The 24,570-nt window shown below is 45.7% G+C and overlaps 1 protein-coding gene across 1 annotated transcript in view; it reads right to left on the bottom strand.

The window, feature by feature from the left end:
- NPFFR1 (neuropeptide FF receptor 1) overlaps window positions 1–19,610 on the bottom strand; it is a 43,769-nt gene extending 24,159 nt beyond the window's left edge. The window contains exon 1 of the mRNA XM_012460166.2: window positions 19,258–19,610. Coding sequence (XP_012315589.2) covers window positions 19,258–19,264 — 7 coding nt within the window. The 5' untranslated portion in view covers window positions 19,265–19,610. The remainder of the gene's footprint in view (window positions 1–19,257) is intronic.
- Window positions 19,611–24,570: the final 4,960 nt, after the last annotated feature.

Raw genomic sequence — 24,570 nt, forward strand, 5'->3', positions numbered from 1 at the left:
GTGGCCCAGACCGGAGTGCAGTGGCTGCGATCTTGGCTCACTGCAGCCTCTGCCTCTCGGGTTCAAGTGATTCTCCTACCTCAGCCTCCCGAGTAGCTGGGATTACAGGTGCATGCCACCACATCTGGCTAATTTTGTATTTTTAGTAGAAACAGTGTTTCACCATGTTGGCCAGTCTGGTCTCAAACTCCTGACCTCAGGTGATCCACCTGCCTCAGCCCATTACACATAAATGCTGTCTTCCCACAGAGAGCTAAAAGAAGGAGCAGGCAAAGGCCCTGGGGTTGGAAGAAGCAGGAGTGTGTGAGGAGCTAAGTGGATGGCAAAGTGACCAGAGCTTAATGGGCAAAGGGGAGAGTGGCACTGAGTGAGGCCAGAGAGATGTCAACAGGGAACAGACCATGCAGTGTTTCAGAGGCCCTGCTAAGGAGAGTGGATTGTATTGGAAATGCAATGAGGGTTGGAGGCTGAGGCAGGTTGCAGTGAGTCAGGATCATAGCCATTGCCTGTAGTCCCAGCTACTCAGGAGGTTAAGGTGGGAGATCACTTAAGCCTGAGAAGTCAAGGCTGCAATGAGCTGTGATTACACCACTGCACTCCAGCCTGGGTGACAGAGCAAGACTCTGTCTCAAAGAAAAAGAAAGAAAAGAAAACAGAAAAACAGACATTTTCTGGGTGTGACCTAGGGTAGGTCATATCATCTCCCTGGAAACCAGATGATAAAATGGAGATAAATGAACACCTACCAAAGAAGGGCTGTGGCAAGGATTCAATGAGACAACGTGTGGGAACTGAGAGCACATCGTACACATGGCACGGTGTGAGGCAGCAGCAGCGGTGCTGATAGTTTTAAGCCACACAATGGATGTGAGCATAATGTTTTTATAATACTCTTGGTGTGGGCCTCCCTACAAGCCTAAAAGAAGTGCAAATAAAAAAACAATCCCTGACCAGGCAGGGTGGCTCACACCTGTAATCCTAGCACTTTGGGAGGCCAAGGTGAGCGGATCACCTGAGGTCAGGAGTTCAAGACCAGCCTGGTCAACATGGTGAAACCCCGTCTCTACTAAAAATACAAATACTAGCTGGGTGTGGTGGCACATGCCTGTAATCCCAGCTACTTGGGAGGCTGAGGCAGGAGAATCACCTGAACTGGGAAGTGGAGGTTGTAGCGAGCCAAGATCATGCCACTGCTTGCCAGCCTGGGCAACAAAGCAAGACTTTGCCAAAAAAAAAAAAAAAAAAAAAAAGAATGAGAGAGAGAAAAAAAAGAAAAGAAAAGAAAGAGAAGAATCCCTAAATGAATGAGCTTAACCCAGAATCAGTCTGGGTGTTTCCCTGAGTTCACAGGCCTCCCACTGATGGCTTCATCTTTTTTACCATCTGCTTGTTGATCCTGGGAACAAATGGGTGCTCCAAGTCTTCCTGAGAGGCTGCCAGTGAACCCAGGCCTGGGTGGAGCGGCTCTGGACCAGCTGAAGAACACAACGCAGGGCTGCCAAGTACATGCAGCACGAACAGGATTGATGGCTGCTAACTATACAAAACAAGAAGTCCAAGTTCATTTGTAATCTGAGCAATGCAATTTTTTTTTTTTTTTTTTTTTTTTTATTTTATTTATTTTTTTTTTTTATTGCATTTTAGGTTTTGGGGTACATGTGAAAAACATGCAAGGTTGTTGCTTAGGTGCATACGTGGCAGTGTGATTTGCTGCCTTCCTCCCCTTCACCCATATCTGGCATTTCTCCCCATGCTATCCCTCCCCAATTCCCCACCCCCCCGCTGTCCCCCCCACTCCCCCACAACAGACCCCCATGTATAGTGCTCCCCTCCCTGTGTCCATGTGTTCTCCTTGTTCAACACCCGCCTATGAGTGAGAACATGTGGTGTTTGATTTTGTGTTCTTGTGTCAGTTTGCTGAGAATGATGTTTTCCAGGTTCATCCATGTCCCTACAAAGGACGCGAACTCCTCGTTTTTAATGGCTGCATAATATTCCATGGTGTATATGTGCCACATTTTTCCTGTCCAGTCTATCATCAATGGGCATTTGGGTTGGTTCCAGGTCTTTGCTATTGTAAACTGTGCTGCAATGAACATTCGTGTGCATGTGTCCTTATAGTAGAACGATTTATAATCCTTTGGATATATGCCCAGTAATGGGATTGCTGGGTCAAATGGAATTTCTATTTCTAGGTCCTTGAGGAATCGCCACACTGTTTTCCACAATGGTTGAACTAATTTACACTCCCACCAACAGTGTAAAAGTGTTCCTATTTCTCCACATCCTCTCCAGCATCTGTTGTCTCCAGATTTTTTAATGATTGCCATTCTAACTGGTGTGAGATGGTATCTCAATGTAGTTTTGATTTGCATTTCTCTAATGGCCAGTGATGATGAGCATTTTTTCATATGCTTGTTGGCCTCATGTATGTCTTCTTTTGTAAAGTATCTGTTCATGTCCTTCGCCCACTTTTGAATGGGCTTGTTTGTTTTTTTCTTGTAAATCTTTTTTAGCTCGTTGTAAATTCTGGATATCAGCCCTTTGTCAGATGGGTAGGCTGCAAAAATTTTTTCCCATTCTGTTGGTTGCCGATTCACTCTATTGACTGTTTCTTTTGCTGTGCAGAAGCTGTGGAGTTTGATTAGGTCCCATTTGTCTATTTTGGCTTTTGTTGCCAATGCTTTTGGTGTTTTGGTCATGAAGTCCTTGCCTACGCCTATGTCCTGAATGGTTTTGCCTAGGTTTCCTTCTAGTGTTTTTATGGTGTTAGGTCTTATGTTTAAGTCTTTAATCCATCTGGAGTCAATTTTAGTGTAAGGTGTCAGGAAGGGGTCCATTTTCTGCTTTCTGCATATGGCTAGCCAGTTTTCCCAACACCACTTATTGAACAGGGAATCCTTTCCCCATTGCTTGTTTTTATCGGGTTTGTCAAAGATCAGGTGGTTGTAGATATGTTGTGTTGCCTCCGATGCCTCTGTTCTGTTCCATTGGTCTATATCTCTGTTTTGGTACCAGTACCATGCTGTTTTGATTACTGTAGCCTTGTAGTAGAGTTTGATGTCTGGTAGTGTGATGCCTCCTGCTTTGTTCTTTTTGCTTAGAATTGACTTGGCTATGCGGGCTCTCTTTTGGTTCCATATGAAGTTTAAGGTGGTTTTTTCCAGTTCTGTGAAGAAGGTCATTGGTAGCTTGATGGGGATAGCATTGAATCTGTATATTACTTTGGGCAGTATGGCCATTTTCACGATATTAATTCTTCCTAACCATGAACATGGAATGTTTCTCCATCTGTTTGTGTCCTCTCTTATTTCGTTGAGCAGTGATTTGTAGTTCTCCTTGAAGAGGTCCTTTACATTCCTTGTTAGTTGTATTCCTAGGTATTTTATTCTCTTTGTAGCGATTGTGAATGGCAGTTCGTTCTTGATTTGGCTCTCTTTAAGTCTGTTATTGGTGTATAGGAACGCTTGTGATTTTTGCACATTGATTTTGTATCCTGAGACTTTGCTGAAGTTGCTTATCAGTTTCAGGAGCTTTTGGGCTGAGGTGATAGGGTCTTCTAGATATACAATCATGTCGTCTGCAAATAGAGACAATTTGACTTCCTCCTTTCCTAATTGAATACCCTTTATTTCTTTTTCTTGCCTGATTGCTCTGGCTAGAACTTCCAGTACTATATTGAATAGGAGTGGTGAGAGAGGGCATCCTTGTCTAGTGCCAGATTTCAAAGGGAATGCTTCCAGTTTTTGCCCGTTCAGTATGATATTGGCTGTCGGTTTGTCGTAAATAGCTTTTATTATTTTGAGATACGTTCCATCGATACCTAGTTTATTGAGGGTTTTTAGCATAAAGGGCTGTTGAATTTTGTCGAAGGCCTTCTCTGCATCAATTGAGATAATCATGTGGTTTTTGTCTTTGGTTCTGTTTATGTGGTGAATTACATTTATAGACTTGCGTATATTGAACCAGCCTTGCATCCCCGGGATGAATCCTACTTGATCATGGTGGATAAGCTTTTTGATGTGCTGTTGTAATCGGCTTGCCATTATTTTATTGAAGATTTTTGCATCTATGTTCATCATGGATATTGGCCTGTAGTTTTCTTTTCTTGTTGAGTCTCTGCCAGGTTTTGGTATTAGGATGATGTTGGTCTCATAAAATGATTTGGGAAGGATTCCCTCTTTTTGGATTATTTGGAATAGTTTCAGTAGGAATGGTATCAGTTCCTCTTTGTATGTCTGGTAGAATTCGGCTGTGAACCCATCTGGGCCTGGGCTTTTTTTGGGTGGTAGGCTCTTAATTGCTGCCTCGACTTCAGACCTTGTTATTGGTCTATTCAGGGTTTCGACTTCTTCCTGGTTTAGGCTTGGCAGGAGGCAGCTGTCCAGGAATTTATCCATTTCCTCCAGGTTTTCTAATTTATGTGCATAGAGTTGTTTGTAATAATCTCTGATGATGGTTTGAATTTCTGTGGCATCTGTGGTGATATCGCCTTTGTCATTTTTTATTGCATCTATTTGGTTATTCTCTCTTTTCTTTTTTATTAGTCTGGCTAGTGGTCTGTCTATTTTGTTGATCTTCTCAAAAAACCAGCTCCTGGATTTATTGATTTTTTGAAGGGTTTTTCGTGTCTCTATCTCCTTCAATTCTGCTTTGATCTTAGTTATTTCTTGTCTTCTGCTAGGTTTTGAGTTTTTTTGATCTTGCTCCTCTAGCTCTTTCAATTTTGACGATAGGGTGTCAATTTTAGATCTCTCCTTTCTTCTCATGTGGGCACTTATTGCTATATATTTTCCTCTAGAGACTGCTTTAAATGTGTCCCAGAGATTCTGGTATGTGGTGTCTTCATTCTCGTTGGTTTCGAAGAACGTCTTTATTTCTGCCTTCATTTCATTGTTTATCCAGTCAACATTCAGGAGAAAGTTGTTCATTTTCCATGAGGATGTGCGGTTCTGGGTTGGTTTCTGAATTCTGAGTTCTAACTTGATTGCACTGTGGTCTGAGAGACTGTTTGTTATGGTTTCCGTTCTTTTGCATTTGCTGAGGAGTGATTTACTTCCAATTATGTGGTCAATTTTAGAGTAGGTGTGATGTGGTGCTGAGAAGAATGTATATTCTGTGGATTTGGGGTGGAGAGTTCTGTAAATGTCTATTAGGTTTGCTTGTTCCAGGTCTGAGTTCAAGTCCTGGATATCCTTGTTAATTTTCTGTCTCGTTGATCTGTCTAATATTGACAGTGGTGTGTTGAAGTCTCCCACTATTATTGTGTGGGAGTCTAAGTCTCTTTGTAAGTCTTTAAGAACTTGCCTTATGTATCTGGGTGCTCCTGTATTAGGTGCATATATATTTAGGATCGTTAGCTCTTCTTGCTGCATTGATCCTTTTACCATTATGTAATGTCCTTCTTTGTCTCTTTTGATCTTTGTTGCTTTAAAGTCTATTTTATCAGAGATGAGAATTGCAACTCCTGCTTTTTTTTGCTCTCCATTTGCTTGGTAAATCTTCCTCCATCCCTTTATTTTGAGCCTTTGTGTATCCTTGCATGCGAGATGGGTTTCCTGGATACAGCACACTGATGGGTTTTGGCTTTTTATCCAATTCGCCAGTCTGTGTCTTTTGATTGGGGCATTTAGTCCGTTTACATTTAGGGTTAATATTGTTATGTGTGAATTCAATCCTGTCATTTTGGTGCTAGGTGGCTGTTTTGCCCTTTGGTTGATGCAGATTCTTCATTGTGTTGATGCTCTTTACCTTTTCGTGTGTTTTTGGAGTGGCTGGTACTGGTTGTTCTTTTCTATGTGTAGTGCCTCCTTCAGGAGCTCTTGTAGAGCTGGTCTGGTGGTGATGAACTCTCTGAGTTCTTGCTTGTTCACAAAGGATTTTATTTTTCCTTCACTTATGAAGCTTAGTTTGGCTGGATACGAAATTCTGGGTTGAAAGTTCTTTTCCTTAAGGATGTTGAATATCGGCCCCCACTCTCTTCTGGCCTGTAGGGTTTCTGCTGAGAGATCTGCAGTGAGTCTGATGGGCTTCCCTTTGTGGGTAACCCGACCTTTCTCTCTGGCTGCCCTTAGTATTTTCTCCTTCATTTCAACCCTGGTGAATCTGATGATTATGTGTCTTGGGGTTGCTCTTCTAGAGGAGTATCTTTGTGGTGTTCTCTGTATTTCCTGGACTTGAATCTCGGCCTGCCTTGTTAGGTTGGGGAAGTTTTCCTGGATAATATCCTGAAGAGTATTTTCCAGCTTGGATGCATTCTCTTCGTCACATTCAGGTACACCTATCAAACGTAGATTAGGTCTTTTCACATAGTCCCATATTTCTTGTTGACTTTGTTCATTCCTTTTTACCCTGTTTTCTCTAATCTTGCCTTCTCGTTTTATTTCATTGAGTTGATCTTCGACCTCTGATATCCTTTCTTCTGCTTGGTCAATTCGGCTGTTGAAACTTGTGCATGCTTCACGAAGTTCTCGTGTTGTGTTTTTCAGCTCCATCAATTCGCTCATATTCCTCTCTAAGTTGTCCATTCTTGTTAGCATTTCGTCAAGTCTTTTTTCAAGGTTCTTAGTTTCTTTGCATTGGGTTAGAACATGTTCTTTTAGCTCACGGAAGTTTCTTATTATCCACTTTCTGAAAGCTGATTCTGTCATTTCTTCACACTCATTCTCCGTCCAGTCTTGTTCCCTTGCTGGTGGGGAGTTGTGATCCCTTGTAGGAGGAGAAGTGTTCTGGTTTTGGGTGTTTTCATCCTTTTTGCGCTGGTTTCTTCCCATCTTTGTGGATTTTTCCACCTGCTGACTTTGTAGTTGTTGTCTTTCTGATTTTGGTAATTTTAAGTCTGCTGTGGCAGAACTCATAAACCCCCTGCTCTTCCCCCGAGGTGTTCTGTCCCAGGGAGTTACTGTTTTCTGATGTTCCCCTGTGCGGTTGCTGTTTTCCCTGCCCACAAGGTGGCAGCCTAGTCACACTCAGGTTGCAGAGGCTTCGCTAAGCTGCTGTGGGCTCCACCCAGCTTCCGTGTGAACTTCTGGGTGTAGTTAGAACTGCTTCCGCTATGTTGGCCCGCCCCTGTAGTGACGGAGTCTCTGTAGTGGCGGATTGCCTTGGTACAGAACAGCAGGGTGCCTATAGAGAACGCCCCTCCTCCACAGAGCTGGACCGTCCCGGTTTCAGTTGTGTTTCAGGTCTTCTTGCTGGGTAAGAGGGGACACCGTCTCATCCGATCTGCCTCCGGAGCCGCTGCGTTGGCTAAAGCCGCGGCTCTGAGATTCGTGGCGCTGGCCTGGCTCCCCGTTTCAGCTCCCCTTGCTGGCTTATAGGGGACTCAGACTCTCTCACTTTATACAGTGAGCCGTTGCCTCAGGGTGCCGGCCCAGCGGCTGCGCCGTTCAAGCCAGCGGCGCCAGCAGCGCTGGCGACCCGTGTGGCTTCTCTGCGTGTGAATCTCCTGTTCTGTGGGCAGTAAAAATCAGTCTGGAAATACGGCGTCCACTCACCCTCTGTGCTTTCTCTCGGAGCTGCATTCCCGAGTTCCTCCTAAGCGGCCATCTTGGATCAATCCCGAGCAATGCAATTTTAAATGAATTTTAGGTTAAACTTTTCATCAGACTGGCAATGATTGAAGTGTTCACTAAGGGCCAGAGCATAGCTGTGCCCTGTAGGGAGGGGCGTGGGGTTGGGGGACAACAAATTAGCTCTTCGCAGTCAAGGCACATCCGTCCAGAGCGCTAGTGAGGAACCCGCCCCCAGATCCAGCCATTCCACTTCTCATAATTACCCTAAGGAACAGAGTGAGAGGTCTCAGGGTGAGAGGGAAAGTACTGACCATGGGACATTGCAATGGTTACAAAATAGTATGAACAGTCAGGCGCAGTGGCTCACCCCTGTAATCCATGCACTTTGGGAGGCCGAGGTGGGTGGATCACAGGGTCAGGAGTTCAAGACCAGCCTGGCCAGGATGGTGAAACTCATCTCTACTAAAAATACAAAAGTTAGGCGTAGTGGCGGGCACCTATAATCCCAGCTGAGGCAGAGAAGTGCTTGAACCCAGGAGGCAGAGGTTGCAGTCAGCCAAGGTACGTGCCACTGCACTCCAGCCTGGGTGACAGAGTGAGACTCTGCCCCCACCCCCTAAAAATGGTACGTACATGCATTGTAAGTCCATATTCTGTATAAAAAGCATATGTTTATGTGAACTGTAGATGACAGAAAAAATAACAGTGTTTGTCCACAAGGGGTGGTATTTCCTCAAGTGATTTTTATTTTCAGTTTTTCTAGCTTGCATTTAACCTTTCTAATCAGAAGGAAACTCTGATAGCTGAGATAAAATACTGACGATGTCACTGGTTCTTGGCCCTGACTCATCAAAATCACCTGGATTTTAACAATACAGATCCTGCCCCTTCCAACTGGATCAGAATCTCTAGAAGGTGGTAGGGAGGTATGGGTGATGGGGTGGGGATGGGGTTGTTCAGGCACTGGTATTTTTCAAAAAAACTCCCCTGGTGATTTCCATGTGTAGCCAGATTTGAGAACCACTGAACCATACAGTCCCTGCCCTCCGGGCACTCACAGTCAGGTTTAGTGCGGCTGAACCCCACATTTTGCGGGGTTCACCAAATTCTTTGAGTCCCTGATGCATTTTGATTCCTTCACAGATGCTTTCCTAGGGCTTCCTTTTGTTATGCCAATAAATGGTTCCTGTCTGGAGGAATTTATGGTCTCCAAAAGCAATCTGTCCCAAAAATAGCCTTGGATATTGACACTCACTTTCAGGGGAATGTTGAGTATCATGGTTTGGGCTCACCCTGCATCCATGACCCGTTCTTTCTAGAGTACTGATTTTTCCCCTGGGGAGTCAGCCTCCTCCTCACATGCAGCTTTTGAGGGACTGTCCATCAGGAGTCTGCACCAACCCCTGGCCAGAGGATGCCAATCAGATGCCATCTGCTTTGGATTTGCCTCTGAGTCTTTGTAATACAGCTTTTCCATCCCTTGGATGACCTCCCCACACCCTTCCAATGGATTCCCAGTGTTGGTTTGGTCACCCAGCACTCGTTTCTATATTGCTTGTAACCCTAGTGTCTTGGCGAATACAAGGGGATTAAAATTAGTCATCCATGGACCTCCTGTGGGTCTGCAGAGTCCAGGTTCAGAATCTCAGGGTCAGAGAAAGTGGTAGAGATGGGTAGGGGTAGCACCACAGACCCCCAAGGTTCCTGTTCCCTAGATGTTTGCGCCCACCTCCCTCCCCAACATCATCCCACATGATGTCTCTTAACAGGCCACGTAACCTTTCAGAGACTATACTGATGCAGAAGGGAAAGGACACTGATCTGGGAATCAGAAAGCATGACTGGTCACTGACTGCATATAAGAGGTTGGAGGCCAGGCACAGTGGCTCATGCCTATAATCCCAGCACTCTGGGAGACTGAGGGAGGCGAATCACCAGGTCAGGTGTTCGAGATCAGTCTGGCCAACAAGGTGAAACTTTGTCTCTTCTAAAAATACAAAAATTAGCCGGGTGTGGTGGCAGGCGCCTGTAATTCCAGCTACTTGGGAGGCTGAGGCAGGAGAATCGCTTGAACCTGGGAGGCAGAGGTTGCAGTGAGCTGATATTGCACCACTGCACTCCAGCCTGGGCGACAGAGTGAGACTCCATCTTGAAAAAAGAAAAAAAAGAGAGGTTGGGGGATTGGGAAATTTGGTTTGGAGGAGAAGCTTGGGAACTTGTCTTAAAGCTGCTTTTGTACAGTTTTTAAAGAGAGGTATAGTTTGGTGTGGCTGGGAGACTGATGATAGTAGGCCCTAAGCTCCCATGTCACCCCTTGGTATTCCCAAGAAAACTGGGAAGATCTACTTCATCCCTGTGTTCTCCTTGGCTTTCAAATGTGGAAGACCTGGGCTTCTTGCCTCTCCCAACCTCATGGGGTTGTTAATACATTCAGAGAGACAGCAGAGTAAATTACAAAGGGCATTGCAGAACTCCAGACTGCTTATTGACTGCATTAGCTGTCTGCCAGGCAGCGGTGGGGAACCGAGAGGTCGCAGTGTGGTTTCAGTTCATTTGGGTTTGTTCCTAGGGAAGCAAGCCTTGGCAAAACCTTTCTTAGCACTGCTTACGAGAGTAAAAGTGGATGTGGCAGGGGATCTAGGAGGAAGAAGGCCTCTTGAGACCTGCAACCTCCTACACTTCCTCTTGCAGGCGGAACCAAAGCCCATCCACCCCAGACACCCACCACAGCAACATGGATTTTGCAAGCCTGGCCTCTTTTTGGTGAGTGAGAGCAGGTTGCCCTTCCAAGAATCATTTGGGTTGGCAAAGGCCAAAGATTTTGAGGGCTGAGTTGCTAATACAGTCATCAGAAGCCCCCAAATGAGCCCAACTTTATACTTCTACTCTGGGGCCTTTTTATATCTCCTTGTGTCCTCCAGGAGGTCTCTGGTTTTACCCATCAAAACTTGTTTTCAGAAAAGGTTCTGATACAAGTCATTTCCCTCACAGTGAAAACTGAACTGCTTTTATCACATACTGAGCCTATACTCTCAGTCCATTTAAAAGAATTCCAGGCCTTGGAAGGTGGAGGTAGAAGAGGCTTAAGGTGGGAGAAGAGGGGAAAGTAAAGGGGGCAGGTAGAGATTTCCCTCTCTCTCTCGGGAAGGCTAAACATATGCCCTGAAGCTCCTTTCTGGGTTCAATGGCTGTCTGCTTCCTCAAGGTCCGCAGGTTCAGTTTGCCTGCAGGGCTGGTCACATTTCACTTCCTGCTTCAGCTAAGCGTAGAGATTTTTTTTCTTTTAATTAAACTAGAAATGTCTTAAGGGTAGAAAACATGCCTTGTTCAGCTCAAAATGCTCCTCATTTTCTGGCACAGGGCCTAGAACATAAAGATGTTTAATGAATGTTGATAAGTAAGTTAGGTACTAAAGGCCATAAATCCTCCTAGAAGCATTGCTTTAGCTGTATCCCATAGACTCTATCAGACAATATTTCCATTATGATTGAAATATGTTTTGTAAAACATCAAGTTATCTCTGACGAGGAAAGGAGAATTACCTTCATTTCACAGGAAAATCAAAACTCAAAGACCAAAAGAGACTTGCTCTCAGAATACAGGGTGCAGTAGTGGGGACCTCTAGGTTTTGGTTGGCTCTGGGATTCAGGGTGCATCAAATAAGCCAGGAGACCTGTTCTGAGTCTGAGCTTCTCCTCAGGCTCTGCCACCTCCAACCGTTTTCTCATCCTCTTTGGGTATCATCAGGTCACATATAAAGACCTCTAGGGTCCATTAGCAGCAATTAGGGATCTTTGATTTGGAGGGAACTTTGCCTTCCTGAGGCTTCTGCTACAAAGCTGACACTGTATGAATAGTGCATATATCATCTAAAACCTTGCCTGAAGAAGCAGGCACACAGTGACCAGAGGCAGAACCAGGGTCACTCTGGGCTCAACTGAGAAGTTATAGAAGAGGACACTTAACCCCTTTGAGATCTGTTACTTCCTAACGAGGCATCACCTCTTGGAGTCCTAGGTTACTTATGTTCTCTCCCTCCCCATCCCTAGCAGAATCTTCTTTTAGGAAATATTCTGATAAACTTGTTCACATGGATGAGGAAATGACTTATAACGAAGTGCTGTGTCTCTTTTGGGCTTTTGCATTTCAAAAGGAGTCAGACATTAAATTAGAAAAAGGAACGCTCTAATGATGCAATTTCAGTTATTAACGAGAGAGCTACAAAAAGCTTTTAAGCATGAGAGATATTCTTTATGTTTTTATCCTTTTTTTTTTGGAGATGGAGTCTCATTCTGTTGCTCAGGGTGGAGTGCAGAGGCGTGATCTGGGTTCACTGTGACCTCCACCTCCCAGGTTCAAGGAATTCTCCTGCCTCAGCCTCCCAAGCAGCTGGGATTACAGGTGCCCACCATCATGCCCAGCTAATTTTTGTGTTTTTAGTAAAGATGGCTTTCACCATGTTGGCCAGACTGGTCTCAAACTCCTGACCTCAGGTGATCCATCCACCTAAGCTTCCCAAAGTGCTGTGATTACAAGCTAATTCTTTATGTTTGTGTCTTAAAGAGATCTGATTGAAGTTAGCTGTGTTGTCAGTTCCACTCACTGTGCTTCAATTTCTTCATTTGTTAACTCAGGGTTGAGCAGCTGCCTTCATAGACCTGCTGGCTCTAATAGCCCAGGGTTTTTACAGTACAATGGGCCACCCAATGATTGTAGTAGAAATACTTATTGTAAGTATATCTCCTCAACTCATTGCTGGAAGCAGGACAGATTGCCATCAAACAGATTATGGACCCAGTGAGAACCAGGCCTACACCCATCTGGCCTCTGCTTCCCCAGCAGCAGCTGAGGCCCCTCCCATTCTCCCCTCGCAGTAAGACAGGAAGGTGTGGAAGGTCTTCAGGACAAAGCTAGAAAGCTAGACTTCATAGAGGCTGCAGCCCCACAGTGTCCCCAGAATCTAGACCATTTGTGCAGACCTGCTGTAGTTCAAACCAGGGCAATCTGTGCCTCCTGGGCCTCAGTCTTATCATCTACTAAATGGGGGTGATGTTGTCTCCCTGCTCAACTCCCAGGCTGGGTGGGCAGCCCCAGGATGATGATATGCTTTGTGGGAAAGGACAGTGCACAGAGACTCTGGCAGCACCATTTCCAAGGGGTATATGAAAAAGTGGCATCCACCTGGACCGCTAAGATCTACTGTGTCCTGTGCTGGAGGGACACCAGCTGGTATGCTCCTGTCCCCTCTTCTCTCCAGTGATCCCCTTCCCCACATGGCCACCTCCCCACAGCTGTGCCCACTTCCAGCCAGTGTGGGTGTATATCCTCCCAGCCTTTGGGCTTCTCTCAGCCACAGAACTTCCAGCCTGGGTAGGCAGCTGTGGAGGCCCCTGGGGGCTCCCGGAAAGGCTGGGGTTGGGCTGGGTTTGGGCTGGGGAATGGATCTGATTTGTTGCCCTTCTGCTGACTTGTCCCAAAGCATAACATCACACTCAAGCACCAAGTGAGGAAGGCAAATGAGGGTTACCGCCTGGTTGACCGCAGCACCTCTGCAGGGGGCTTGGCGGACTGTAGTGCCTATCTCTAGGTGTTGGGTGAAGGTGTCTGGGCCCTCAGAGACCCCTCCAGGCCATCGTTTTCATCCAGCCACCCAATAATTCTCTCTTCTGTCCCCTAGTCTGTCATCAGACCTGTCAGCCCCCACTTCCTCAAGCTGGATATGGGAACTGGTGAGGAGATAGATGCTAGATCAACCCTGAGTGATAGAAAGTTCTTCCTGAGATTGGGTTGAATTGTCTTACTGTAACTTGCCCTCCACAGGTCCCAGTTCTGCTCCCAGGAGCCAGAACAACAGTGAGCCCCTGTCCCCAGAATCATCCCCCTCTCCCCACCCCAACATCCCAGCATATCCAGCAAGAGGCACTCCAGGCCTATCTCATGGTCAGCCCATTTTGGTACCTCCCCTACCCACCCCCACCCTACCCTATAACTTTCCTCAAGAATATAAACCAGATCTCCCCCATCTTAAATATATGCCATTAATTTTTTTGAGATCTAGATTCAGGACTTTACATTTCACTTACATGTACCATTCACTTTCTTGGTTTTAATCCAGCATTTTGTTATGTTGAGATAACCTTAAATCTTGACTTTATTGCCTTGTGGGTGTTATGGTTCCTATCCACAGATTTGATAAGCACACCTTTTATTTTCCCTCTAAATTCTTAATGTCATGTCAGGGTTGGATTTCTAGGGAGCCGTAGGCTGCTATCAAGCCTTTCATGAGGCCCCCGTTTTGGTCCTCCAGCATCCCTCCCACGGCTCTCAATCAAGCCACAAGGTTTTTCTGAGAGATCTTGACAGTATCCTGCTGAACTTTTGTATTCATCTTTTTTCCTCTCAGAAACCCATTCTGGAAGAGGAAATTCAGTAGATTTAGCTTGATTTGTTCTTCTGTTTCGAAAATACTATTTAGTAAAACATGCACGCTTTGTGAATAGCTATATAAAATTAATAGCTGGATGGAGTTATAGAAACGTTTACCAACCAGTGGTGTCTCATGAACAGTTGCTCCAAATGGTATTGACTTGATTTTTATTTTTTATAGATTTAAAATAAGTTTTAAGTTTTTTATTGTAAATTGACAATTTATAATTATATAAACTTTGAGGATACAAAGCGACGGTATAATTTATGAATACAAAGTGGAGTCATTAAATCAAGTCAGTTAACATATCCAACAAATACCTATTTTTTGTGATGAAAACATCTGAAATTTAGTTTTTGTTTTAGTTTTTGCTTTTTTTAAGTAAGATTTAAGGGTCTCACTCTGTTGCCCAAGCTGGAGTGCAGAGATCTTGGATCACTGCAACCTCAGCCTCCTGGGTTTAAGCGATTCTCATGCCTCAGCCTCCTAGGTAGCTGGGATTATAGATGTATACCACCACACCCAGCTAATTTTTGTATTTTTAGGGAACAGAGCTTCACCATGTTGACCAGGCTGGTCTTAAACCCCTGATCTCAGGTGATCCACCCACCTCAGCCTCCCAAAGTGCTGGGATTACAGGCATGAGCCACTGTACCCAGCCTCAATCTTTTTTTTTTTTTTTTTTTTTTTTTTGAGGCAGAGTCTTGCTCTGTCACCCAGGCTGGAGTGCAGTGGTACGATCTCAGCTCACCACAACCTCCACCTCCCGGGCTCAAGCAGTTATCCTGCCTCAGTCTCCCGAGTAGTTGGGATTATAGGTGTGTGCCACCACACCCAGCTGATTTTTGTATTTTTAATAGAGATGAGGTTTCACCATGTTGGCCAGGCTGACCTCAAACTCATGACCTCAAATGGTCTGCCCACTTTGGCCTCCCAAAGTGCTCAGATTACAAGCATGAGCCACTGCACCCAGCCATCTTGGCAATTTTGAAATGTACAATACTCTATTATTAACTCTATGCACCATGCTGTGCAATAAAAAGAAAACTATTCCTTCTGTCTAACTGAGATTTTGTACTCTTTGACCACCATCACCCCATTCTCCCCAACTCCAGAGCCATTCTACTCTCTGCTTCTATGAGTTCTATTGTTCTAGATTCAATATATAAGTGAGAACATGTGGTATTTGTCTTTCTGTGTCTGACTTATTTTATGTAGTATAACGTTCTCCAATTTTGTCCATGTTGTTTTAAATGACACAATTCTGTCGTTTTAAAGGCTGAATAGGATTCCATTGTGTATACATACCTCATTTTCCTCATCCATTCATCTACTGATATACACTTAGGTGAATTCCATAGCCTGGCTATTGTGGATAGCGCTGCAATAAACGTGAGGTTCAGACATTTCTTCAAGTAACTAATTTCAAATTTTGGGGTAAGTACCCAGAAATGAGCCTGCTCCATCCTATGGTAATTCTATTTTTAGTTTTGCGAGGAAGCTCCAAACTGTTCTCCATAATGGCCATGCTAACTTAGTACACTCCCACCAACAGCACACAAGGGTTCTCTCTTCTCTCTGCCAACACTTATCTTTCGTCTTTTTTGGTAAAATCCATTCTGACAGGTATGAGATGATGTCTCATTGCAGTTTTAACTTGCATTTTCCTAATCGTTAGTGATATTGAGCATTTTTTCATATACCTGTTAGCCATTTGTATGTCTTCTTTCGAGAAATGTCTATTCAGATCCCTTATCATGTTTTAATTGGGTTTTTTGTTTTCTTGTTGTTGAGTTGTTTGAGCTCCTGGATTTGTTCTCAGTGAGTACTAATATAGACTCCTAATGAACAATACATTATTTTCTTTCTTTTTGAAATGCTTTTTTGTTTTGTTGTGCTTATTGTAAAAGAATCCTAGGCCGGGCACGGTGGCTCACGCCTGTAACTCAGCACTTTGGGAGGCCGAGGCAGGTGGATCACGAGATCAGGAGTTTGAGGCCAGCCTGACTAACATGGTGAAACCCCGTCTCTACTAAAAACACAAAAATTAGTGAAGTGTGGTGGCACATGCCTGTAATCCCAGCTACTCAGGAGGCTGAGGCAGGAGAATTGCTTGAACCCGGGAGGCGAGGTTGTAGTGAGCTGAGATCGTGCCAATGAAGTCCAGCCTGGGGGATAGGGCGAGACTCCTTCTCAAACAACAACAGCAACAAAAAATTCTGAGCACCATGAAAGAGAGAGTAAATATGACAGAATCCTCACATTCAGAGATACGCCCTGTGTTTGTGATGCTCTCTGCCTGCCACATCTTCTTGGCCCAAAGATTTCAGCCGGGATGAATGGTTCCTCGAATTTTCAGCACCCCACCACATCTGCACCTGGGAGTCTCTCTACTCTGCTTTCTCTGAAGTCACAAACAGGGACAGCCCAAAACTGCAGGAGTGGGGCAACCCTCAGCCAGTGGGGAGGGGAAGCAGCCAACGCCACCTCTCAGGTGGGTAAACTCGGGTTCACTCTGCACTTTTCTCAGAGTGTCTCTAGCAGGATAGAACTCCCAGTTGCCTGCAGCTAAAACCAGCTCATTAATGCACCCATTTCTTGCCTTTCCCCCACCACCCTTTTTTGAGACAGAGTCTCATTCTGTCACCAGGCTGAAATGCAGTGGCGTGATCTGGCCTCACTGTAACCTCCGCTTCCTGGGTTCAAGCGATTCTCCTGCCTCAGCCTCCCGAGTAGCGGGACTACAGGTGCACGCCACCACGCCCAGCTAATTTTTGTATTTTTAGTAGAGATGGGGTTTCACCATGTTGGCCAGGATGGTCTTGGTCTCTTGACCTCGTGATCCTCCCATCCCGGCCTCCCAAAGTGCTGGGATTACAGGCGTAAGACCCTGCACCCGGCCTCTTTATCTCACTCTCCTCATTCCCTCGCTTCCACTGCCCGGCATCATCTCCCAAATAAACTCCCTCTACCCAAGCTTTTGTCTTGGAGTCTGCTTCAGAAGCAGGAGAATCAAACAAAGATGTTAGTGACCACCTCTTTGCATTATATACTTGTATATGTATATATGCATATTTCCAATAATAAACCTACGTAATTGTGCATAAAGGAGATCATCACTACACATGCATTCAAAAACTTTTTTTTTAATTACTCACAGTAGGTAGCGAACAGATTTCCATGTCAATAAAGAAAATTCTAAGCACAGTTTTTAATGTCTGCATAGTATGTCATGGCAGGTGTGTCTCGTAAGTAAATTAAATAAATTTACTTAGTTTATGGATATCTAGGTGGTTTCCAATTTTGCACTGCGATGAACATGGTCAGGCAAACATCTTTGCAAGTGTATAGCTCGGAATTTCGAAAAATTCTGAGCTGTGCGAGTGCTTTATTATCTCCTAAGTGTACACACTGCTTGGTAATTTCTTCTGGAATTTTAATAGAGGTCAATACTAATCTTAGCAGTGTAGAGGTTTTTTAAATAAAAAATCTGCATTTCCTCCCTTTTTTGAAAATCAGGACATTCGCCCATCTTCTGTTTTCTGGCACTTCCTTCATTCTGTGTAATTTCCTCGAAAGTGATGATTACATCTGTAAATACCTCTGGGTCCCTGGGATGTCATATGTCTGGGGTGCAGTGAGTGAGCGTGTTGTAGGTGGCTTGATGTTTTCTTCCTATCACTGGACTATCTTGGGTCTCAATTTCCTCCTTATGTCTTTATTCCACAACTTGAAGTAAAATAGCCTCCGCCTTGCTCTGTCTGCCTGCCTTCGAGCCCAAGCCAGAGCAGATTCCTTCCTGTTATTCTTACTTAGATTTTGAAAGCTCTTTGCTCTTGTCTTTGCCAATTTCCCCTGACTTCTGTTCACTGGACTTCAGCGCTTTGCTAACGCCATTCTTACAGATCCTGCCAATCTTCCAGATTCCTCTGGGATTATTGATTCCTTCTTGCCTCTTTCGTGTGCGTGCTTTTCACACCCTGGCTCACTGGAAAACTACAAGTGCAGCCTCACAAGATTTTCTATAAAATTCAATTTTCTTTTTTAACAGCAGTGTTTGAAATTACTAGTTGGAATTTTGGGGGTTTATTACCTCTTAAAGCAGCTGTCTTATACTGGCGTGTCATACAACACATCTTATTTTAACTTCACAGGCACCCTGTGAAGCCACCTGAATGTTAAGTTCCCCCATTTGACAGATGGGTGACCAGTGGCACAGAGAGGTTCAGGCACCATCTCAAAGACACCCAGCAAGACAGTGGACCAGCCCTTGGTTTTCCAGTTTGTCAGCCTAAACATGGTTCCCCTTGTCCACAATGGCTGAGAAAAGGTTCTGGTAAGGTGGGAGCAGGTAGCCTTATGCCTTGGGGGCCACTATCCCTTAAAATTCTGAAGGTGAGGTCCATAGTTCACTCTCCTTTCCCTAGGGAGAGAAATTCTCTCTGCATGGAGGATATCACCTCTAGAATCCCATCTCCCCCACAACCTCTACTCCTTTAAGCAGGCAAAGTCGGTGACAATTCCTCTGAAGCTAATAACCAAGCTGTCCTCACCTCTGTACCTGGTCTCAGATGATTCTCTGCCCAGACAGCAGGGACTGTGTGTGTGCAAACACTCAACAGGGACATAGAGGCATTTCTAGGTCTCTCTCTTTCTGTGTGCGTATGTGTGTGTACACACATCTCTTGTACACATACATGCACACACATATGCACAACACGAATACAGAGGCACCCCCAGGTCTTTCTCTGTCTCTGTTTCTCTCTCTCTCTCACACACACACACATACACACACACACACACACACACACAGAGGCACAACATGAATACAGAGGCACCCCCGAGCCTTTCTCGGTCTCTCTCTGTCTCTGTCTGTCTCTCTCTCACACACACACACACACGCATGCACAACATTACAGAGGCACCCCAAGTCTTTGTCTCTCTCTCAGTGTCTGTCTCTATGTCTCTGTCTCTCTGTCACACACACACACACACACACACACACACAAACATGCACAACATGAATACAGAGCACCCCCAGGTCTTTCTCTCCCTCTGTCTCTTTCTGTCTGTCTCTGTCTGTCTGTCTCTCTCTCTCTCACACACGCACACACACACCTCATGAACACATGGGCACCCCAGGTATCTCTCTCCCTCTCTCAGTGTCTTTGTCTCTGTCACACACGGAGTGTCACATTGTCTGGCTCTGGACAGCCATGGGTGATCAGCCGCCTGGCCCCTCTTCTCTCCCTCAGCCCCATGCCCCAGAGTCGGTACCCCACCCCACCGCTGGCCCCCAGCCCTGGGACCACTCACCCTCCATGCTGCCCCCTGTTGCGGGCTCCAGCGGTATCCGATGGCTGGAGGCAGCGGGCCCCTTCGGGCCGGTGGGCGAGGGACAGTCTGCCGGCACTTGGGTGCGGGCCCGCGCCCCTGCCTCTGCGCTCTTGGCAGGTCAGGTCGGTCCGGTCCGGGAAGAGGCGGGCGGGGAGTGGGCAGGGGGCATGCGCTCCCAGGCCCCAGACCCTGGCCAGTTTCCCTCCCCTCGGACTGACCGGCTCCCGCACAGCGCTGCTGCCCGCCTGGCTCAGCCACCCGCCGCTTCGCGCCTCCCGGCCAGGAGAAGGAGGGGGCTCGTGCGGCGCAGTCGTCATGGCACCCGCGTACCTGTGCCCGCACAGCTCCCCGGACCGTCTCCCGCAGGGCGCTCCCTCCACAGAGCCCGATCGCCCCTCCGAAGCAGGGGACACACTTCTCTGCCCACTGCAGCCCTTGCAGCCGCTCCCGTTTTTCCGCGCGAATCTCCCGTACCCCACATGCCAGCCTCTGTCCCCCCTCCTCATCTTTGCCCACCTCAGCCTGGGGTCCAATACCCTGGATCTTCCTGAGAAGGGCATGAAAGGTAGAGCTGTGAAAACAGGAGGGCTTCAGGAGGGAGGCGGGGGGCGGGGAGACCAGTTCAGGCACTCACCAGGGGGTACCCTTGGAAAAGTTTCTTATTATAATAATACCTGCACCTAAGTCTGTTTCTGCATTTGTAAAATGGGTTTGAGGGGAGTAAATGTAATGCCAAAGTTTCAGCCCAGCCCATAGTAGCTGCTCAACAAATGGTTCCTGGACCTGAATTGGAAGCTACTCATCTCCAGCCCCTGTCAGACACCCAGCACCCAGCAGACACCACCATAAATTTTTGCCACATGAATAAAGATCCCAGGTTCTATCTGCACGCCTGTGTTTGTTGCAACACTGTTTACAATGCTAAGATTTGGAAGCAACCTAAGTGTCCATCGGCAGATGAATGGATAAAGAAAATGTGGTACATGTACACATGGGGGTACTATTCAGCCATAAACAAGAATGAGATCCAGTTATTTGCAACATGGATGGAACTGGAAATCATTGTGTTAAGTGAAATAAGCCAGACATAGAAAGACAAACATTGCATTTTCTTATTTGTGAGATCTAAAAATCAAAACAATTGGACTCATGGGCATAGTAGAAGCACAGTTACCAGAAGCAAGGAAGGGCAGTGGGAGGATGGGGATGGTTAATGGGCACAAAAAAAACAGCTAGAAAGAATGAATAAGACCTACTATTTAATAGCACATAGGGTGACTAAAGTCCATAATAACTTAAAAAGTTTAATTAGATTGTTTGTAACTCAAAGGATTAATGTTTGAAGGCATGGACTCTCCACGAATCTATTCTCCATGATGTGCTTATTTCACATTGCGTGCCTGTATCAAAACACCTCATGTACCCCATAAATATATACACCTACTATGCACCATCTTTTTTTTTTTTTTTTTTTTTTTTTTGAGACAGAGTCTCGCTCTGTCCCCCAGGCTGGAGTGCAGTGGTGCAATCTTGGCTCACTGCAACCTCTGCCTCCTGGGTTCAAGCGATTCTCTGCCTCAGCCTCCCAAGTACATCTTTTTTTAAAAAAAGATCCCATGTTCTAGGCAGATGAAAGAAAGTAAATGGTCTGTTCCTTCCTTTTTTAGGAGTCAGGAGTTTGCTCTCTGGAAACAGGAAGCAGTTGGCATCGGGATTCTTCCTAGTCTCACTTCTTTCCCTAGTTCCTCCTCTGTCCTGAGCAATGGGCAGAAGGTCCTTAGAGGTCACTGAGTCTAATGCCGACCCAGAGCAGGCATCCTGACCCTAATCCCCAGCAAGAAGTATCCCCAGCAATGGGTACTTCTGCCGTCACATCCTTCTCTCTTCCCCTAGGGCAGCCCTTCAGAGGTCAGGAGGGAGGAAAGTTGTTCCTTCAACTCTGCTGTTCTACTGGAGAAACTCAAGAATTTCACTGGGCTTTTTTCCATCTGTGACTTGCCTCACTCTCTTCATCTGTAAAATAGGCATAATAATGGCACTTATCTCCTATAGTTGTGAAGATTAAAGCAGTTACTATGTATAAAACACGTGGAACAGTGCTTTGCATATAGACAGTATGAAAGAAATATTACTCATCTCATCACTATCTTGAGTCCATCTTCCTGTAGAAGTGCTCACATTTCTTGAAGTCCCTCTGATAAAACCCAGAAGTGTGTCAGGTCGTATTAAGCCACCTTGAGCAATGCAAAGTTTGAGGCACTGTGCTGTAAAGTCTGAATAGTCTAGCACTGCCATTTAGAGTTGGTGTGCTTTGGGAAAGTTATATGTCTTTGTGCCTCGATTTCCTCTCATTTACAAAATAGGGATAATACTGTCTACCATGTAGGGTTATGAGAATTAGATGAGTTAATAGATGTAAAGCCCTGACAACAGTGCCTGGAACATTGTAGGTACTCAATAAATATGAGCTATAATTACTGAGGCAATAGACTTTGTTTTAAAAGTTGTTTCTTTTGTTTTGTTTTTGAGACAAGGTCTCACACTGTCACCCAGGCTGTAGTGCAGTGGCACGATCTCAGCTCACTGCAACCTCTGCCTCCTGGGTTCAAGCGATTCTCCTGTCTCAGCCTCCCTAGTAGCTGGGATTATAGGTGCCCACCACCGAACCAGACTAATTTTTTTTTTTAGTAGAGAAAGGATTTCACCATGTTGGCCAGACTGGGCTTGAACTCCTGACGTCAAGAGGTCCATCCGCCTTGGCCTCCCAAAGTGCTGGGATTACAGGCTTGAGCCACAGCACCTGGCCAGGGCACTAGACTTTGAATAATGCAGCCTCACTTTTACACTTTTTTTTTTTTTTGAGACAGAGTCTCACTGTGTTACCTAGGCTGGAGTGCAGTGGCATGATCTCGGCTCACTGCAACCTCCGCCTACCAAGTTCAAGCAATTCTCCTGCCTCAGCCTCCTGAGTAGCTGGGATTACAGGCAAGCACCACCATGCCTGGCTAATATTTGTATTTTTAGTAGAGACAGAGTTTCACCACGTTGGTCAGGCTGGTCTCGAACTCCTGACTTCGTGATTCGCTCCCTCCTAAAGTGCTGGGATTACAGGCATGAGCCTCCACGCCCGGCCTATTTTTCCACTTTCTTCCTTTCCTTCCTTTTTTCCTAAGCAGCCACATCATTCTAGTGCTTTGTGGTCAATTGTTCTACCGTCTTTTTTATTTGAGGAGTTCCAGATCACAGAGCCTTTTTCTTCCTTCTCCCTCCTCTTCTACAGACATTTTTCTTCTGCTATCAAAACCTTCCTACAGTGTCAAGTCCAAGTGCTACCAGACAAAACAAATTCAGTGGATCTAGCCTTGGAGAGCAGGCAGGGCAGTGTGTCTGGGTGTAAATTCTATCTCTACTGTTTGTTAGCTGTGTGACCCAGGGTAAGTCACTTAAGCCCTCTGATACAGTTTGACTGTGTCCCCATCCAAATCTCATCTTGAATTATAGCTCCCATAATCCCCATGTGTTGTGGGAGGGACCAGGTGGAAGATAATTGAATCATGGGGTGGGTTTCTCCCATGCTGTTCTCATGATAGTAAATAAGTCTCATGAGATCTGGCAGTTTTATAAAGGGCAGTTCCCCTGCACACACTCTCTTGCCTGCCACCATGTAAGACGTGACTTTGCTCCTCCTTCACCTTCCACCATGATTGTGAGTCCTCCCCAGCCATGTGGAACTGTGAGTCCATTACTCTTTTTCTTTATAAATCACCCAGTCTCAGGTATTTCTTTATAGCAGTGTGAAAATGGATGAATACACCTCATTTTCCTCATCTGTAAATGGGATGTAGAGTACTTCTTCTCAAAGCTGCTGTGTCTTGAGAAGAAGTACTATATAAAATCACAGGCCGCTAAATACAGTGCCCTTCCTTATCCAAAAGTCATGGGTGGAGGCCAAACAGACAGATTGGGTAAACGTCTCTCCATGCAGATAAAGAAAAGTGCCCCCTCTCTTTCTCCTCCTGTTGTGGACTGAACTATGTCCCCCTAAAATTGCAATGTCGAATTCCTAACTCCACAATGTGACTATATTTGGAGATAGGACCTTTGGTAAGTAATTAGGGTTAAATCAGGTCTTAAGAGTGAGGCCCTAATGACATAAGGGTGGTATCTGTATAAGAAGAGAAAAAGGCTGGGTGTGGTGGCTGACGCCTGCAATCCCAGCACTTTGGGAGGCCGAAGCAGGTGGATCACTTGAGCCCAGGAGTTCAAGACCAGCCTGGGCAATATGGCAAAACTCTGTCTCTATAAAAAAAAAAAAAAAAAAAAAATGAAAAAAACAATAGCCAGGTGTGGTGTTGTGTGCCTGTAGTTCCAGTTACTCAGGAGGCTGAGGTGGAAGGATCACTTGAGCCCAGGGGGCAGAGGCTGCAGTGAGCTGACATCACACCACTACACTCTAGCCTGGGTGACAGAGCAAGACCCTGTCTCAAGGAAAGAAGAAGGAGGAGGAGGAGGAGGAGAAGGAGAAGGAGGAGACACGAGGAATTTACATGCACAGAAGAAAGGCCATATGAGGCCACAGTGAGCAGGCAGTTCTCTGCAAGCCGAGGACAGAGGCCTCAGGAGAAACCAAGTCTTTCAGCACCTTGATCTTGGACTCTAAACTTCCAGAACTGTGAGAAAATAAATTGTTGCTGTTTAAGCCAGGGGTCCCCAAATTTTTGTTGTGGAAGCCCCAACCCCTGATTCACAGCCTGTTAGGAACTGTGCCACAGAGTAGGAGGTGAGCATCAGGGGAGTGAACATTCCCGCCTGAGCCCCGCCTCCTGTCAGATCAGCAGCAGCATTAGATTCTCATAGGATCGTGAACCCGATTGGGAACTGCACATGCAAGGGACCTAGGGTGCATGCTTGTTGTGAGAATCTTAATGCCTGATGATCTAAGGAGGAAGAATTTTATCCCCAAACCATCAGCTCCACCCTCTGTCTGTGGAAAAATTGTCTTCCACAAAACCAGTCTCTGGTGCCAAAAAGGTTGGAGACTGCTGGTTTAGGCCACCCAGTCTGTGGCATTTTGTTATGGCAGCCCTAGCGAACCAAGACACCTCCCTACCCCAAAGCAGCTCCCAGGAAACCTGAAGCAACATTATTCTCCACTGTAGATCACGCTTTTCTCCAAAGTTCACCTGACTGCAGGTCTGGGGCGCTTCTCTGCCTTGAACTTTGGATGCAGAGTCTTTCGGTCAAACAAGTCACCATTGCTCCTATATTACAGATGCAGACATCAACGCAAAT

This window comes from Aotus nancymaae, unplaced genomic scaffold, assembly GCF_030222135.1.
Source record: "Aotus nancymaae isolate 86718 unplaced genomic scaffold, 86718_ANA_hifiasm-v0.15.2.pri h1tg000010l, whole genome shotgun sequence".
Taxonomy (NCBI): domain Eukaryota; kingdom Metazoa; phylum Chordata; class Mammalia; order Primates; family Aotidae; genus Aotus; species Aotus nancymaae.